The 16,286-nt window shown below is 35.9% G+C and overlaps 1 protein-coding gene across 38 annotated transcripts in view; it reads right to left on the bottom strand.

Moving 5' to 3' along the window:
• Positions 1-151: 151 nt before the first annotated feature.
• Positions 152-16,286, bottom strand: part of CAP (Cbl-associated protein) — a 78,688-nt gene continuing 62,553 nt past the window's right edge. For 21 of the 38 annotated variants that reach the window (XM_075313564.1, XM_075313561.1, XM_075313562.1 and 18 more), the window contains 6 exons: positions 11,609-11,668; positions 3,606-3,939; positions 3,407-3,521; positions 2,885-3,106; positions 2,580-2,818; positions 152-892 (listed from right to left, as the gene is read on the bottom strand). In XM_075313564.1, the coding sequence (XP_075169679.1) occupies positions 724-892; positions 2,580-2,818; positions 2,885-3,106; positions 3,407-3,521; positions 3,606-3,939; positions 11,609-11,668 (1,139 nt within the window). In that variant the 3' untranslated portion in view covers positions 152-723. Of the gene's footprint in view, positions 893-2,579; positions 2,819-2,884; positions 3,107-3,406; positions 3,522-3,605; positions 3,940-6,017; positions 6,050-8,207; positions 8,382-9,951; positions 10,601-11,608; positions 11,669-11,980; positions 15,846-16,286 lie in introns of those variants that run through there. The other 17 variants (XM_075313569.1, XM_075313575.1, XM_075313573.1 and 14 more) reach the window with 8 other exon arrangements.

Genomic DNA, 16,286 nt, shown 5'->3' on the forward strand with positions numbered 1-16,286 from the left:
CCAATAGCAAATATTAAGCAAATCTACATTTATAAAATTTGCTTATAACTTTCCCATTTCGGCTTGGGTGTAGTAAAAATACTTTTTTTCATTAATGTTTTGCACTTTTATTTGGGATTTCACGGTGAAACATGATACAAAGATATGTCAATTGGTGTGTGTAAATATAAATAATTTATTTGTGTTTTTTTTATTTGTTTTTATTTGGTTAGGAAACAAAACGGATCTTTTAAGTATTATGTATTATAATTAAAATTATTATTAGATGGTACGATGGTACACTTAGACCTCAACATAATAAATAATTTAAAACTATTACACAAATGAAAAAAATATATATTTGGGATTTTAGCTTTGACTAGTTAAAACAAAATGGAAAAAAGTAAATAATTAATCAATAAATATTACAAAAGAAAAAAATCTTAAGGTGCAGAGGGAAAATATTGAACAAAAATATGTTTGTTTTTCAACAGAACTTTTATCGAGCGAATTACATTCATTTTGTTATTACGATATGCGCATGCACGGCCAAGAGAACTAAAACTGATTATGTACGATTGATTAAGAGGTTTTGGTTTGCGTTTATGTTTTAAATATTCAAAAAAATATAACAACACATCATAACAATTACATTGGTAACATTATATCGAGTATATTTTATGTATATCGAGACTAATTTAAACTAAGCTACGCGCTAGCGTAGATTGGCGATGGACGATCTGTTTACAGCCTCTCAACATAGTTTCCTGGAAACGTTCCAAAACAGCCGGTTCGTTGTGATGTACCCACATACCAGCCGTCGTCACATTTTTCCAAAACATGAACAATATCACCTTCCAAAAGTTCCAATTCATCTGAATTTTGAGGACGGTATTTGTATAGAGCACGATATCTGAAAGAATAATACGGAAATACGTTTATGTAGAGAAGATTTTTTTATGATGATTCCACTCAAAAAATATTTGTTATTGATAACAGCAAAAAAGTTTGCTAAAACAGCAGTTTTTGTCTGCTGAAAAAGCGAAAGCATTCAATGTAGCTTTTTCAACAAACATCCGTTAGTTGAAATAGCAAACATTTTTCACTGCTGAAATAGCAAGCAGATACTGCTGAATTAGCAAACGTGTTTGCCAAAGGTTTTTGACTAACATCACTGCTGAAAATTAGTTCATGATGAATTTGTACTGAAAGACGTTCGTCTCATTTCTGATTCAAAACAAATTACAGAGAATGCTTAACCCTTTCACTACCGAAATAAACCCAATGTTAGAAACTTTAATTTTTTTTCTTTTTCACTTGTACTAATGGCATGTAGAAAAAATTGTAATTTTGAGGACTTACCTCAATTAGTTCAAGAGCTATATAAGTTTGTTCTGAAAACTTCATTCTTGAATTATGACCAAACGAAAATAAGCACTATTTGGCCTATGATATCTATCGAAGTGTGAGAAAAAATACAAAACAGAAACTGAAATAATATTGGCCATCGTTTTTGTAGAAAAATGGTGCCAAAAATTTCGTATTTTTCGTTTATTGTTAAAGAAGTTTCTAAAAATGCATTTTAGTGCTCACGAATATGGAAAATATACATAGATTATTTAGATTAAAGCCTCTAATTTAACCCTTAAGTGCACCCTCATAAAAAATCGCTTCTGTAACATATACTCCCAAAGAGATTTTGCTTCAAGCATATACATTTTTGGGTATTGCCCAAACATTTATATGTTTGATCTCTTCCAATATATAATATGTTTGAAAGCATATTGGTCTAAACAATATATGTTTGGGTAGTCTAAGTTCCAAACATTTTGTATTTTTGCATCCAAATTCAATAATGTTGTCTTCCAAAAAACAATATGTTATTTTGTGAACATATAATATGTTTGGAAGCATCTTTTAAGATACAACCAAAAAAAAAACTCTTACGTCTTACAATTTTGACCGAATTCTATGAAAACAAGTGTGTTGCATTTAAAACATAATAACGCTATTTCTAAAAATAGGTTTGTAGTACTTCTAAATAATCTTGAAAATCAAATTTTGACCAAAAAATAAAAAAACTACAAATTTGAAGTTAAACAATATTTACCAGAGATGGAAGTAATGTTGATAAAAAAAAAACTGTGTAATGTAAAAATATATCTATTCTCTACTAAAATCAAATTGTTTATTTGTAAATAAAAACTTAGTTTAATGCGCACTGTATTTTTTAAGACAACCATTATTTTTCAAAAAAAAAAACACATTTTTTTTTTGGAAAAAAATGTGGTATGCAGATGTTCTGTTTTAGCATTTTGAATATAGTTTTTTTTCGGAGGAATCGGTGATCTTGTGCATTTAAGGGTTAATATAACATCGGTAACTAAATCGAAACTAAATGAGGACATAGAGTTTGGTGTCGTTTTCGAATGTCCTCCTAAGTGGACATTGGTTGTCAAGGGGTTAATGAGCTCTACAATTGCTTTGAATGATTTAGAGGTCCAGGATCAGCAGAAAATTTCAACAGTATATGTGCTGTTTCAAAATAACAGATTGTTTTCTGTTTTTAGCAATTGCTATATTAAGTTTGAAATACTTACACCAATGGTTCAGAACTTGTGTCGACGTGGAGAAAATCAGTTTTTTGATTCGTTCTAGTTTCTCTTAAAATCGAGTTGGGAGCTTGAACTCCGTTTCTTGTCAAGGTATTGAATTCGTTATTTATATTTGTGCGCATTGTATCCAATGATGGGCGAGCATTGATCACATTCGTTTGTTGTTGTTGTTGGGATGTTGTTGTTTTAGCGGCAATATCCTCAGCACCAATGTCCGTTAGCACCTGTGTTACATAAGTGAGAAGATATTTAGTTATTCGTAAAGATTAAGCGATTGACAATAGCCCTACCTCTACATAAGATACGGGGAAAATTCCTTTGCGATTGGCTACTCTACCCTCAAACCAATTATCATCGACACGGCGGGTTAGAGCTACTAATTCACCTTTGTTTAACGACAGCTCAACGCCAGATTGCGCTTGGAAGTTGTATTTTGCTCTTGCTTGACCTTCGGATGGTTTACTGCGGGTAGTATGTTGAACCTGGATAGGCATGATATCTTTGTTGATAACCTGAAACACCAAAAAGTGTGTTACGAAATTTTTGTTTTGTACAGCTTATTAAGTCTAAATTTCACTATAGTGTAAAGTTAGCAAAACATTTTTTTTATTATATTTTTGTAATTGTCTTGGTTTAAAATAATAACTTAAGGTTTTCCAAGAACAAAAAAAAATGTTTTTAGTATATTCCAGCTCTCTAATATACTTAGAAACTTTTAAATGTGATCAGCAAACATCTTATGATTCACACTGCAAATTCGAATGTACTTTTCCAAAATAATGTGTGTGTCCGCAAAACAAAAAAAAACATACCTCGACATAATTTGCTGGGAATAAACCAATCATAGCATTGTGTTCACCCTCGTACCAATTCTTATCGATCGCTCGCCGTATGAAAATGATGTCACCCTTTTTGAAGCTCAATTCCCTATTTGAAAAGAAGAGGAGAAGATTATTAGACAATTCAAGGCGATAAGCTGAACGGAAATGCCAAAGATGTTTCACTACTTACTTGGAGTTTTGTGCCTGGAAATTGTACAAAGCCCTTGCTACAGATTTGCTTTGATTTAAGGGTTTTGGGGCTAAATCAGCTGGGAAATCATCGTAACGATTCAGGGCTATGGGCGATTTTTGCGAGGGTGTAAAGTTGTCTGTGTGACGACGTGAATTCATATCTTGTAGCTCTTGTAAATATTTGCGGCGTCTCTCTTCCTGATAGAGTTTTTGCATTTGTTCAGCTTGGCGTAGGGCCAATTCCTCTTCGGACATAGGTGATTTAAATTCCTGGCGTACAGGTGTTTTGAAATGGATATTTACGTCCGATTCATAATAACGATTGGGTGAGACTGTTGAAGAAATGACACAAAATTAATAAATTATGAATTATACGATTTAAGACGACAAAAAAAACTTGAAACCAAACAAAGTGACCATGTAATGGTTCATATTTCGATTTGATGACCGATTGATAGTTTGAAAAGTCGATTCTTATTAGAGTTCTATATACGGTGATTTTCTCTTGAAAAATTAAAGTTTGAGATCAATTTTATCAAATATATACATATTTGGTCAAAGTTTTTTATTGTACGTTGCTAAAATGATAGCAATTTTCTGAAGTATCCTGCGAGAATTTTTCCAATTCATTTCAATGGTCTTCACAGTAAACTTTTTTGGATATTTCTAAAAATATCCTATTTGATTATCAGCTATAATTTTCCACCCTTTTAATAGATTGTGTCTAGCTAACAAATTTCTTTGGGTGTAATTCGAGATTTTTTGGCGCCATTCATACTCATATTCAGGAGTTATTTAACGTTTTCCATAAGTACTGGAAACCTCAAATTCTACTTCAATTTAAACTGGTTTCGAATTAGAGTCTTTCTTTGCCTAGAGTGTCTAATTGTCCATCTCACTTTGGAAAGTTGTAGCAAATTGTAAACTGCATATGAATGTGGCAGCTTAATAAACGTTTTTGTTCACATCATTTGAAACGAAGCATATTCGTTTATTCGAGTTGGTTGATAAGTAGCCATAATTAGTACCACTTTCTATCATTGCGAGCTAAATCTGTCCCGTATGTGATTTTGTCAAATCATTGTGTGTGGTAAAAGTGGCCAAAACATTGAATGGAAAACCATTATACTTAGTTGCTGAAATTATGTCAGCACAAAAGAAGCACCTATCACACACATTTGATGAAAAATTCGTTTAAATTATAATAAAAAACGACACAATCAATGCAACTCTAAAATTCGATACGGTATTGTAGAAAGTACATTTTAGAAAATGTTATATGGGTACTAAGTAAACAAAATACCATTTCAATTTTATTAGCATTTCTTAAAAAAAAAAAATAACAAACAACTCATCTTGAAATAAAGTACCAATGAATTTTACTAAAGTAATTTACGATAATGATTTTGGTATTGATTCCGAGCCATATACACAGAAAAAAAATTTGTGTAGTTGAACTAACGCTAAATTCAACTTATTTTTATTGGAAACATTTTTTTGCTGGTAGTTAAATTTTATTAATGTTTTCGAGATTTTCCTCAGTTTAATGAAATCTTACTTCTTTTAAGTATGTCTCAAAATTTTATGAACTAAACGTGAGTATAAAGTTCAATGACTGTACACATAAGTTCAATATGAACTAAAGCAAAAGAAGATTTTCGTACACTCATAGAAAAAAGTCTGCAAATAACAGCAGTCGATGTCTGCTGTTATATTTTTGTACTTCAGGGCCTAATGAACAATAAATTATAAAATTTTTAAGTTATAAATTTTTCCCCAAAGCATATTTAAGAACCAAAAGTAATTTTTGGTATATTTTTGCAGTGTAACATACTTACAAGCTCATAAATACGATCAGCAAACATTTTGTTTGCTGTTATGCCGCAAATCGATAAATATTCAGATTTTTAATCAATTAGTATAGATTTTCATAAAATATTGTTTTAATTATGTTAGGATAGCTCCTAAGTTGAAATTTGTATTTGTTTCAGCCAAAATAAAACATGATTTAGTGTAGTCGAGCTTAAAAAATAGCAGGAAATGTTTGCTATTTCAGCAAACAGTGACTGCTGTCCCTTTTTCAGCAGACTTTCTGCTGTTTTAGCAGACTTTTCTGCTGTCCCTACTAACAAATTTCTTTGGGTGTAAGAATGAACTACTATATGGTTAAAATGGTCATGATTTGGCGCCAATGATTTTCTTCTTTACTTTTAGTTAATTTTTTCTTCTATGAGAGGATGTAATTTCGTGAACTGCAGTTAAAAGCTACAACAGTGCATTAAATTTTCCCGGTTTTAACAACGCTTTGTGGAAATCTCAAAATATGGAGTAAAATTTAATTCGATTTTCGTGCGAGGTAGTTCATTCGTCTTATAAAACAGTTTACTTTTTTTCGGTGTAATTGGAGAATTGGAATAAGGATAAATATAAGATGCAATTCTCCTTTAAATTTGAGATTTACGTACTTGATACTCGGAAATAAATTTGAATTTTATCGTGTTTTGATGCTTTCTTACATACAAAAAAAATACATTAAAATTAAGCTAACGCAATTATTCATTGGTACTACGAAACATTTTCATTAGGACTAAATTTCGTTATAATAATATGATATTATGAAACATCTTTGAGTTTATTTTTTTCTGCTTTTTTTTCACGTGTCCTTTAAAACCGTGTTAAAAATATGAATTTCCGAATTCAGACATGCTTCAAGTAGACAAAATAAAAGATTATTTCATTAATTTTGAAGAAATTTTCAGAATTATTAAAGCCAAGTTCAATAAGAAGTGCATTTTTATTTTATTTAATTAAAGTGTTAATTGGGTTAATTAATATTTTCATAAAAGTCTAAAAAATTTTAATCGTTTTCTTTATTGACTTCATTTTTAAATTTAATTAAAAAGTTAATTGTACCAATTAATTTTTTAACGTTTTCAATTTTAAACATCATTTTGTTGAAATTTTTTCTATTCGAACTGTATTTTCTCATATAGTTGGATTGAATCTTAAATTTAACTTGATCTGCTTTCATAAATTCTAAAGAAAATTATGGTTTTAAATACCTGAATTCTTTAGTGAATGTATGGCATTGATTTATCACATTAAGATTAATTTATTTTTGCTTAAAGCTTATGTCTCCATTGTGTACACAAGTGTTGCTATTGTTTCAAGTTTTATTTCAAATATAAGATAGAGGAGAAATATTCCTATTAATGGACTTCGCCCTAGGCAAAAGTAAGAGACACAGACATGTTCGAGTAAAGTCGATCATTCGACGATAATTTGAACGGTAGAGCAAATATTTAATTCTTTTGTTTTCTCAAGAACAAAAACTCCTGAGGAATTTTTCATTATAACGTATTTTGATTATAAATGAATTTGGCATTTGGAACCAGCTGCCTCCAATTACGAACATACTCTGTATGTCAATCAGTTTGCTGTGGGATCTAGGATCAATTCTATTGTATGTACATTTCCATACACATCAAAGTTATCGTAGCCCAAATATAAATTTGAGTAAATTGTATATGCCAACAATATTCTTTGAGTGTATCTTCCTAAGGGTATATATTTCAAACTAATGATTTTTTTTGGAAGATTTATAGAAGATTTATATTTTATGGAAGATTTATAGAATTGATTTATGTACCACCATGAGTGAAAGCTTAATTTAAGCTAAAATCACCAATCGTATGCTATTATCGTTGATATGTGCAAAAAGCTAAATATTCAAAGACAAATACCGTCTTAGTTTTTCATGCCACACCATTTGTTACCGATGGGAACGACAATGATACGCTCATATAACGATGGCCGTAGATAACACACAACACACACACATGATTTGGATGGATGGCTGACAATGCCATCGACCGATACCACCCATCAATGGTGAGTTGCGGCGCAGTTGGTAGTATATTGACTCATACACGACAATAGTAGTTCCGCTATAAAGTCTTAGTCAGAAGGGAGACTAAGGAATTCCCCCCTTCAAGAATCGACTAGACGACATTGGTTTGTAATTTTTCTTTCAGCTGCACACACGGACCCGCACTCGCGCTTATTTTAATTGAATCATTTAGGAAACAAATTCTTTGTTACACAAATCTGTTTTTCAATTGCAGATATTTGAGTACACACATCTACACACACAAGAGTGCTTAATCTATCAATGTATGTTTGGCAATTTTCACTTTCACTAGTAGTTATGTATGTATTTTTCCAATTTCTTTTTTGTGATCATAAATCGTGCTAATTCGCTACGTGTGGACGGACCATTCATACAGTACATCCATACTCAACAAGCATTACATTGAGCACATGCATGCATATACAGAGATTTGTGGTAGAGACATGAACTCGCTTTAGTAGTGATCAACTAAAGCTCAAGTCGAAATTTGTTTCTATTTGTACTGGGAGTAGGGAGGAGCACAGAGGGTTTGGGAGCTCATATGTTTACATTTTTTACTTTGGTTTGGTTTAATGCAAATCTATTGGGCCATTCATTCATTCATCTGATGAAGTCCATTTAGGGCTGCTGCTGCTGGCGTGCAAAGTGATAAATGAACGTTTGATTATTTATTAGATAAGGCACACTCACACGAACAAACGACAACGGCGCTACGTAAACAATTCAATGAATGTGACAATGAAAATGTAAACACCAATTAAAAGTTGGAATATACGTCTGAGGTTTATGAAGCACCACACGTTGGCAAACGACCGGTTGGTTGAAATCAATAAAGCTGCTTGTTTCGCGTATCAATCTGCACTGAACGATCATTGTATGCCAGCACAAGTTTCTAGCCCGAAGATAGTTAGCGATCGCGCCAATTTCAACTGAGAAATGAGCTGTGCTCTCTGTGTACTTTTGAGAGTACGCTTATTGGCGGTATTACAGGTTTTTGTGTGAATATAGGGTTCTCATTGTCAGGGTTCGGAACATTATAGTTCTTTTAACAGCAAACTGCGATACAAAAACTGTCATTAATCAAATCGACCATTGGAGTTATATTTTTGAGCAAGCAATGGCTGTAATAGTGGCCCTTTTTGTGAGTTTATGTGGAATGATAATTATGATATTATCAACGTTTTGATATCTTTTGGCCTCATCTCACCTCAGGAGGCTAATTCCCACTTTTGCCTGTATTACCCTTGAATATGCAAATATGTTTGGAGACAAACATAGCAAAGGTTACAGTAAGTTAAGATTTTTTACACCAAAATAGATTATTTTTTAGAAAAAAAAAACCTAATTGACTTTCACCTTCATAATTTACAAAAATCATATATAGCCTTTGTACAGACTATATTGAAAAAAAATATGGTATTGTCGTGAGGCCAAAGACCGCAGCGAAGTTAGCTTAGCATAAAAGAGGCATTTCTCTGATATAAAGATGCCTTTTCAATGGAATCGTGGTTAGGTTTTATAGTTACGTGATTCGACTTAAAACTAAGTATTTTTACATGAAAGAAAATGTTGTTAGGCTAAGGTTAACTGGGCATAATCCTGAAGAATTCTTCAAAATTAAATGAAATCGTCTTTAAATTTGTTGATTTTTTTCATTGTAGAAAAGAGACGTAGCACATGCATGAGTGTTTTTATTTTTTATTTTTTCAATACCTTCTTTATTCATGTTTGCCATCGTTTTTAGATATTCCGGACCCCTGACTATTGCAAGCACACTGAATGTAAAGCTTTCACTAGAAAAATGAGCAATAAAGTTACAGAGAATACTTGCGAGAAGATTAATTAATGAAAGGAACACGCAAGTGACTTTCATTTCTTTTTACAACTTTCAATTGTCCCAGTGTATTGAAGTACTACATGTCCATTCGATATTCTGACAAATTTCAAACATAAACAATGATTCTTTTTGATGGAGTGGTCCTTGCCGGTTTTAAATCGTCCAATGTTCTGTTAAATGAAAATGTTTACTAACTAATATCCAAAACTCTGTACTGTGTAATTTTCCAGTACTACACTGAAAAAAAAACTTGAAAGATTATGCTACATTTCAGGACGCGGAATTTTCACAATATTAAGCAATCCTCTATGCTAGGCAAAAATGACATTCGTATTTTAAAGACATTGTTGCCCCTAATACAATATTTAGTTCAGTGTAGGTTAAGTTATATGTTGCATTGTGCTATCGGTCTTGCCAACTATGTTGTGGTTTTTATTTTTCTTTCATGGAAAAAGCATTTTGTTGTGCTGCTGTCCCTGGTCTAAGTTTATTGGTGTGGTCTTTTTTATTGTCATACCCTTCACTTCTAATGAATGTAGTGAGTGTGATGGCTGAAATTGTGTCGTCTTAACAATTCTTAAGTTTTTGTGACCTTACATGCATTTCGTTTTTGGCTGTGACGCATTACCAATGGTAGCGCCGTCTGTATGGCACTCTGGTTGGCCAAATATGATTGCTTTTGGCTAGGCTGCGGTGTAAAAGGTTGAATGCGAAGGCCGGTCCTAATGTTGTATTCATAGTTCTCGTCATTGGCATCCAGCAGTGAGGGAGTACTGCGACTTTTTTGTAAATCGCGGGAGACCCATAAAAGTTTTCCACAGTTTGGCACATCACAATAATCATTAGGGCTGAATGTGTTTACCGAATTTGGGATAGGCTTGAATTGGTTGTAATCATCTCTGTTATATCGATGACATCTCCCATTCAATAAATTTGGTGGCCTGGATGATGGCAGTGATGGCTTAAAAGATCCAACTCCGACTTGTGGTACATAATTGTGATTGGGAAGAGTTTGGCGTGAGTTGAATCCTGTGTTCGCGATATCGTCCCCATAGCGATGATATGGATTAATTATTTCATGATTATAATTGTTGTTATTGTTGTCGTGATAGTACATTTTGGTTTAGTTCAAAATTTTCGTCTCATTACTAGTCTGACGGTTTGGTTTTGTTCTTTTTAATATTTCTAATGCTACTCGCAAATCAAACGCAAAGCAAAATTATCACAAGTATTGCTCTCATGTAACTAAAAACACTCCGTTCTATTCCGGTCTATGCCGTTCGATATTTCGCGGTCGATGGTTGCCTAGCGGTGGTTTTTGAACTATTTTGACATTTTCAGTTTCCACTTTAACGGTGGCACATTGTGGTGTTTGCAAGTTTGGTAACATAGTAACGGTCTCTTTGAATGCTACCTGGTCGTTGTGGTTATTGAGGGTGTATATGTGTGGTGGCCATTGCGCAGTTCCATTGGGTCATTGATTGACTGACTGAGTTATGTAGAGATTGATGGTCTATATTGATTTCAATGTTCAACGTTTTCGTTGAGAGGTTCCCTAGTTCCTAGCACATTTCTCTTCTAAGAGTAAAACTCTCCCATCGGGTCACTCTGACACTCACTCTCTTTGCAATTATAATCTGGCCTCCTATCATAGCACACTATGCTAGTACTAAATAGACCAATATCTCTGGTCTGTGATGATTGGGTTAGTAAGGAACTATATGCACTGGTTGAGTGATATATAGGGTTTGCATTGTCATTATCTCTTTTCCTCGGGGTTAGAAAAAAGGCTTCAAAAGGGATATAAGACGAGAACTATAAATTTCGTACCAAGTGATACGAAATATAAGAAAAATTGACTAAACAGTTCTTTTATATATCCTAATGAAACATTTGTGTGGAAAATTTGAAATGGTGGAAGTGAGGTGAAGCGGCTTTCCAAATCTGTCAATACTATATTGTCGATGATTTTTTGTGAATAAAACTAGGAAACTAGAACACATTGAAACCTTCAAAAGATGTATTATGCTAATCATTTAATAAAGATTAATTTGTAATGGTATATTAGTCATCGGGAAAAATGAATAGCCTTTAACGAACGCTTTTTTAATGATTGCAACTGCTTTCTTTTCTGTCTTTGGAAATGTATAAATTGTCATAAATTATTTCATACCGGAAATAATAATAACCATGCAAACCCCTTACGATGAAGCTCCCAAAATGTGTGACATGGTAAAAAGTTATAAACACTCACCTTGATCTGTCAATTCACTATTAGGGGGTGGTGGAACTTTGGGACATGGTAAATCGTTATCTGAATCGATGTTGTTTTGTTCGGTTTTAAAAATTTCGAATTCAGAGGCCAATGTGGACATCGATATAGAAGAAAGTAGTGTTGAGAGAAATTAAGAGTGTTCAGATTAATGATACGTTACGAAAATATAAAAAAAAAATACGAAAAGCCTAAATGAAAGCGATGTTTGGCCAAAAGAGACCTCGCCCGCACGGTTAAAATGGGTAGTAGAAGCTGGTCGATGGTGAATAGATAGATAGTCATAGTTGCATTTTAGAAATCTAAGCTTGTATGTAGTATGGTTTCAATCTAAAGTACGGATGTTAAGAGAACCTTGAAATGTAACTGCATTTCCTCTGCGCGGCATCGTTTTGGCCCACTGCAAACGAGCCTGGTGACATTTGGTGGGCACTCCATCTGGTACATATCGAGCTTTCGGCTGATGAATCTTCGGGTCAAATTTTTGATTGGCAAAAATATCATCAGATTTTACTGGAGCTTCGGGCATTGGGGCCCGCGATACTGGAGAGTGAGTCTTGCGCAAATGTTTACCTTGGCGCAATCTTTCTTCGTCTTCCTTGAGTTTATTATGCTCTGGGCTGGGGTATCTGTGGGCCACCCAGTTGGCTGTCAAATACTGGGGTAAATATTCCCTGACACAACGAACGTCTGGTGATGACAACGACAAATGTTTTCGGTTTAAGTGGGGACTATGTAGTATGTGACTGTGTTTTCCTATGGCACTACTGCTACTGAGGCTTCTTGTTGGACTTTGAGATCCGGGACTTGGGGGAGGATGTTTTTTGTTGCATGCTCCCAAACTGGCCGTTTTGCTGATGCGGTCTATACGTGGCATTAGACGACAGGTCATAGGCTGAGGCGAAATTATTTGGCGCTTACGGCCTCTCTGGGGTTCAGTTTCTTCCTTGCTGGTCTGGGTGATTTTATTGTGCATCTCGAATTTATGCGTTATCCACGAGACATCGGCGTTCTTTAAGGCGTCTTTTGACTCTGATTTGATAATGTTCAATTCAGGATCGCTGCGCACCTTCCTCAGCTTACGTAGCCCAAAAAAATGGTTCGTCTTCAAACTGTTGTAGTTCAAGCTTTCGAACTTGTTGCGAATTTTCTGTACGTCTCCAGTATTGACCCGTTGCAGGTATGAGGAACACTGAGATTGAGGTGAGGCACTCCTCGATCTGCAATATGACTCTAGGAATTCCAGACTACTGTACGGTGTACAGTCCTCGGACATTTCCGTTAGCACCTCGTCGTGCTGATAGTGGTGTTCTTGGTGGTACTCATCTGGTGGTCTTTGTTGTGGTGAACGCAAGTGAAAATTTGCCCGCGATGAATTCTTTTCGCCAAACATTTCACACAAGTCGGTTAGAGATGTACTGAGTTCCTTATGTTTGTGCCAGCCATTGCGATATTGCTTTAAACGCATCTTCTCCTCGATCATACGCATCACCTCGTCCTCGTCCGGGGAGGAGTCTTCACGAGCGTGATAGACCGTCTTTGGCGGTTTGTCATACTTACGTTCTTCAAAGTATTTGATTTTTTGTGTTATATCCGGTGTTATATCGCGGCGGGCCAGTGTTACCTTCGCAGCACTCGACATTTGTTGTTGTTTTGTCTCTTGTTTATACTCCATTTTTGGTGCTGGTGGAATTTCGGGAGGTTCATTTGGTTCGGATATATCCGACGACTTATTGACAATAGTTTTATCCGAATCCGGAGTTTGATTCTCTCGCTTTTTCAAGGAAATACTAGAAAGGGCTTCCTTCCGTTTGAGGATTGAACCCAAAAGTTCATCTCTTGTTATTGAAGATTTGCACCTAACTTTAAGAGCCTGGGAAGAGGTGGGCATATTGTGATGTTCCACAGTAACCACATATGGCTCGGTAGCCTTAGCAGTCTGTGCTTGTTTCGGTTCACAGGCATAGATCTCGTTCAGTTGTCGATTGATTTTGTTAATTTGCTCATTTGGAAGCGTATTAACCAATTGCTCATTGAAAGACATATCCTTCGAGAGAGCTGCGCTTTCGGTATTCTGTATCTTCTCCTCTAAGCTATGGGTCAAATCTGCCACGGTATTTCGGCGCCAATATTTCATGTTAGAACAGGGTTTCTTTGACTGTTCCAAGTAGTCGTGAAGAAAGTTGATATTCTCAAAGTCTTCGCGTAAATCTTCTACAGATTTTTCCCGTAAATTGAGTCCCAAATCCTTTTCTTTTCGCCACTTAACCTCCTCCACATCTTTGGGCAAGAAAAGCAAGTTCTTTTCATGTTGGTCGTGTTTAAGTTTTCCCACCAAATAATTCAACTCCCTTTCGGCCCGTTCATGTAGGCGAACTCGACGCCATTCATCATAGTCCAAGAGTTCGCTCTCTTTTCGAATGGGTTTGAAGTCGGTCTTCGAAGTTGCTCTCTCCAGTAGACCTACGCGTTCTAGAGTGCTATAGAAGCGATTAAGCTCAACAAAGCGTTCGGAGTTATGCAAATACCGACAAGTGGGACTATGGCGATCGTTGCTGGCCAGGGAGGTTGCACTATGGGCTAACTCGTCGCACAGATAGAGGCCTCTCTTTGATCTGTCTTCGGCACTAGATAAGCTACTGGCCCGTATTACCTTGTTGTTTTGGTTAGTTCGACAACTCTCTATAAGGCGACGAGATGGTGATCTTACATTTCGGGTTGTCGAATTTGGTGGTACGCGTACCTCTCTTGTGGGAGAAAATTCTTTGAGTTTCGGACTCGCCGGTTCAGAGGTGGAATCATAATTGACCACTTCGGTGGCAGGGGGCAGAGATTGTGTTATCTCCTCACGATTGAACTGTTTACGATTTGGACTAAGACTTCTGGATTTGTGGCCCGAAACATGGGTGATATATGTTGAAGACTGATGTTTCAGGTTATAGGGAAGCGATGCAGTCTGCTGCATATTGAAGTCATTCCAAAAGAGAGCCTTATCACGTACCGATGAGTGGTATGTGTTATCTGTTTCATCGGCCGATTGATGCTGATTAATGTCTTCTTTAGCATTTGTTGGAAACTTTTCTTGAACAACATAGGAGAGCTCCTCCACATTTCCCGTCGTACCTGCCTCGTTATTAATTTTCGTAGTGGTCGTTTTTCTCGTCTTACTGGCTTCCCGAGCCAATTTCTTGCATATTTTTCGTTCGACATCGATTTTAGTATCGGAAGGTTTCGCAGATTGCCCTGACGTGGCAGTATTCCCCATGGAAAATGTTGAATTACTTGCAGCCAAACTTACATTCGAAAGGGCTTTTGACATTTGTTTGGCCGAAGGAAGTTTTTCCACTTTTCTCTTTTTTTCAATAGCATTGGCTCTGCTCACCACATTCGGAGACCTTAACCATTCAGTATAGCCATAGTGTTCCACTTCTGGGTAGCAAAGATTATGCCTGGAGGCATAGCTGCTCTCCAAACCGGCATGGTTGCGGCAACCCGTGCAAAATCGGGGAACGGAACGACTTCTCGATTGGAAGGCACAAGTGGCCAATGAACGCACAGCCTTCTTTACATCCTGTGGCGATTTTAAAGCGGGATCCCTTAAAATGTTAGTGCTGGCCTCAAATGTATATCGGTCTAATGGCAATGAGTTTTCAAGGCGTTTCTTCTCTTCGGCAAAAGTCCTTTCCTTTGAAATGCTGCGTCCAAAAGCCACTGGGCTACGGCTAGTGTGGCGTGAGGTCAGAACTTGAGTAGAAGACGATGCTGACTTCCTTAGAGGACTACCCGCCCTCAAATAGTTTTGTTTTCGAACAACTGTCACTCTGTTCTCTTGTGGGGGTGGATGGCCCGCCAATCTCGGAAGAAGAGACGATACAGCACCCGCAGATTTCGAGCGACACAAAGGACCACGGCTAGACTTCCTGATAGTTATCGTTCCATACTTGTTAGCTCCTAGCACCGGACTTTCTGGCCTCTTGAAACATTTCTCATGTCTCGATGAAGAACTACTAGGAATGGCAGAACCTTTGCTGCTCTTCTTTCCATTGGACTTGGCGTAAAGGGATTTGCGACTTGGAGGTGTCGGTGGTGGCATAATAGTCTCTCTTTTCTCTTGCTCAAGTGATATGAATGACGGCAGAACTTTTGTAAACTCTGGAAACATTATTCACTCAATAACAGTTCGTTCAGACGGCTATCGACGATGGGCAGCGCTTCCTACCTTGACGTAGGAAAAAAATAAACAAATGTTGTTATGGAATCTGTATAAGGTAATGGTAAAAGTGCTCGATAGATCCGAAGATCTCTGTTGTTTTCAATTTGATGCAGTTTCATTTGTGCAGTGCCTTTAATTACACCTAAGTGCTGGACTCCTTTGAATAACTGGAGTCAAATACCCATTGCATCCCTCTCTATTAGAATGCAATAATACTCCGACTGTTGTTAGCAGTTGCATTTGTTGTTACGTGGACCTCCAAGAATCCACGTCATCTATTCAATGTGCAGTTACTGTCTCCATCGGAAAATACATACTGACGCTTTAAGGATATTTTTGGCTACTGAAAATGTGTGTGAAGAATGGTGATGTTCTTGACAGATGGAGAAAAACTCCAATTGACAAAAGATAGGTTAGTTATAGGGTGATCGGAAAGGCGGAATAGCA

The sequence above is a fragment of the Haematobia irritans genome, chromosome 5 (genome assembly GCF_050003625.1).
Source record: "Haematobia irritans isolate KBUSLIRL chromosome 5, ASM5000362v1, whole genome shotgun sequence".
In the NCBI taxonomy this organism is placed as follows: domain Eukaryota; kingdom Metazoa; phylum Arthropoda; class Insecta; order Diptera; family Muscidae; genus Haematobia; species Haematobia irritans.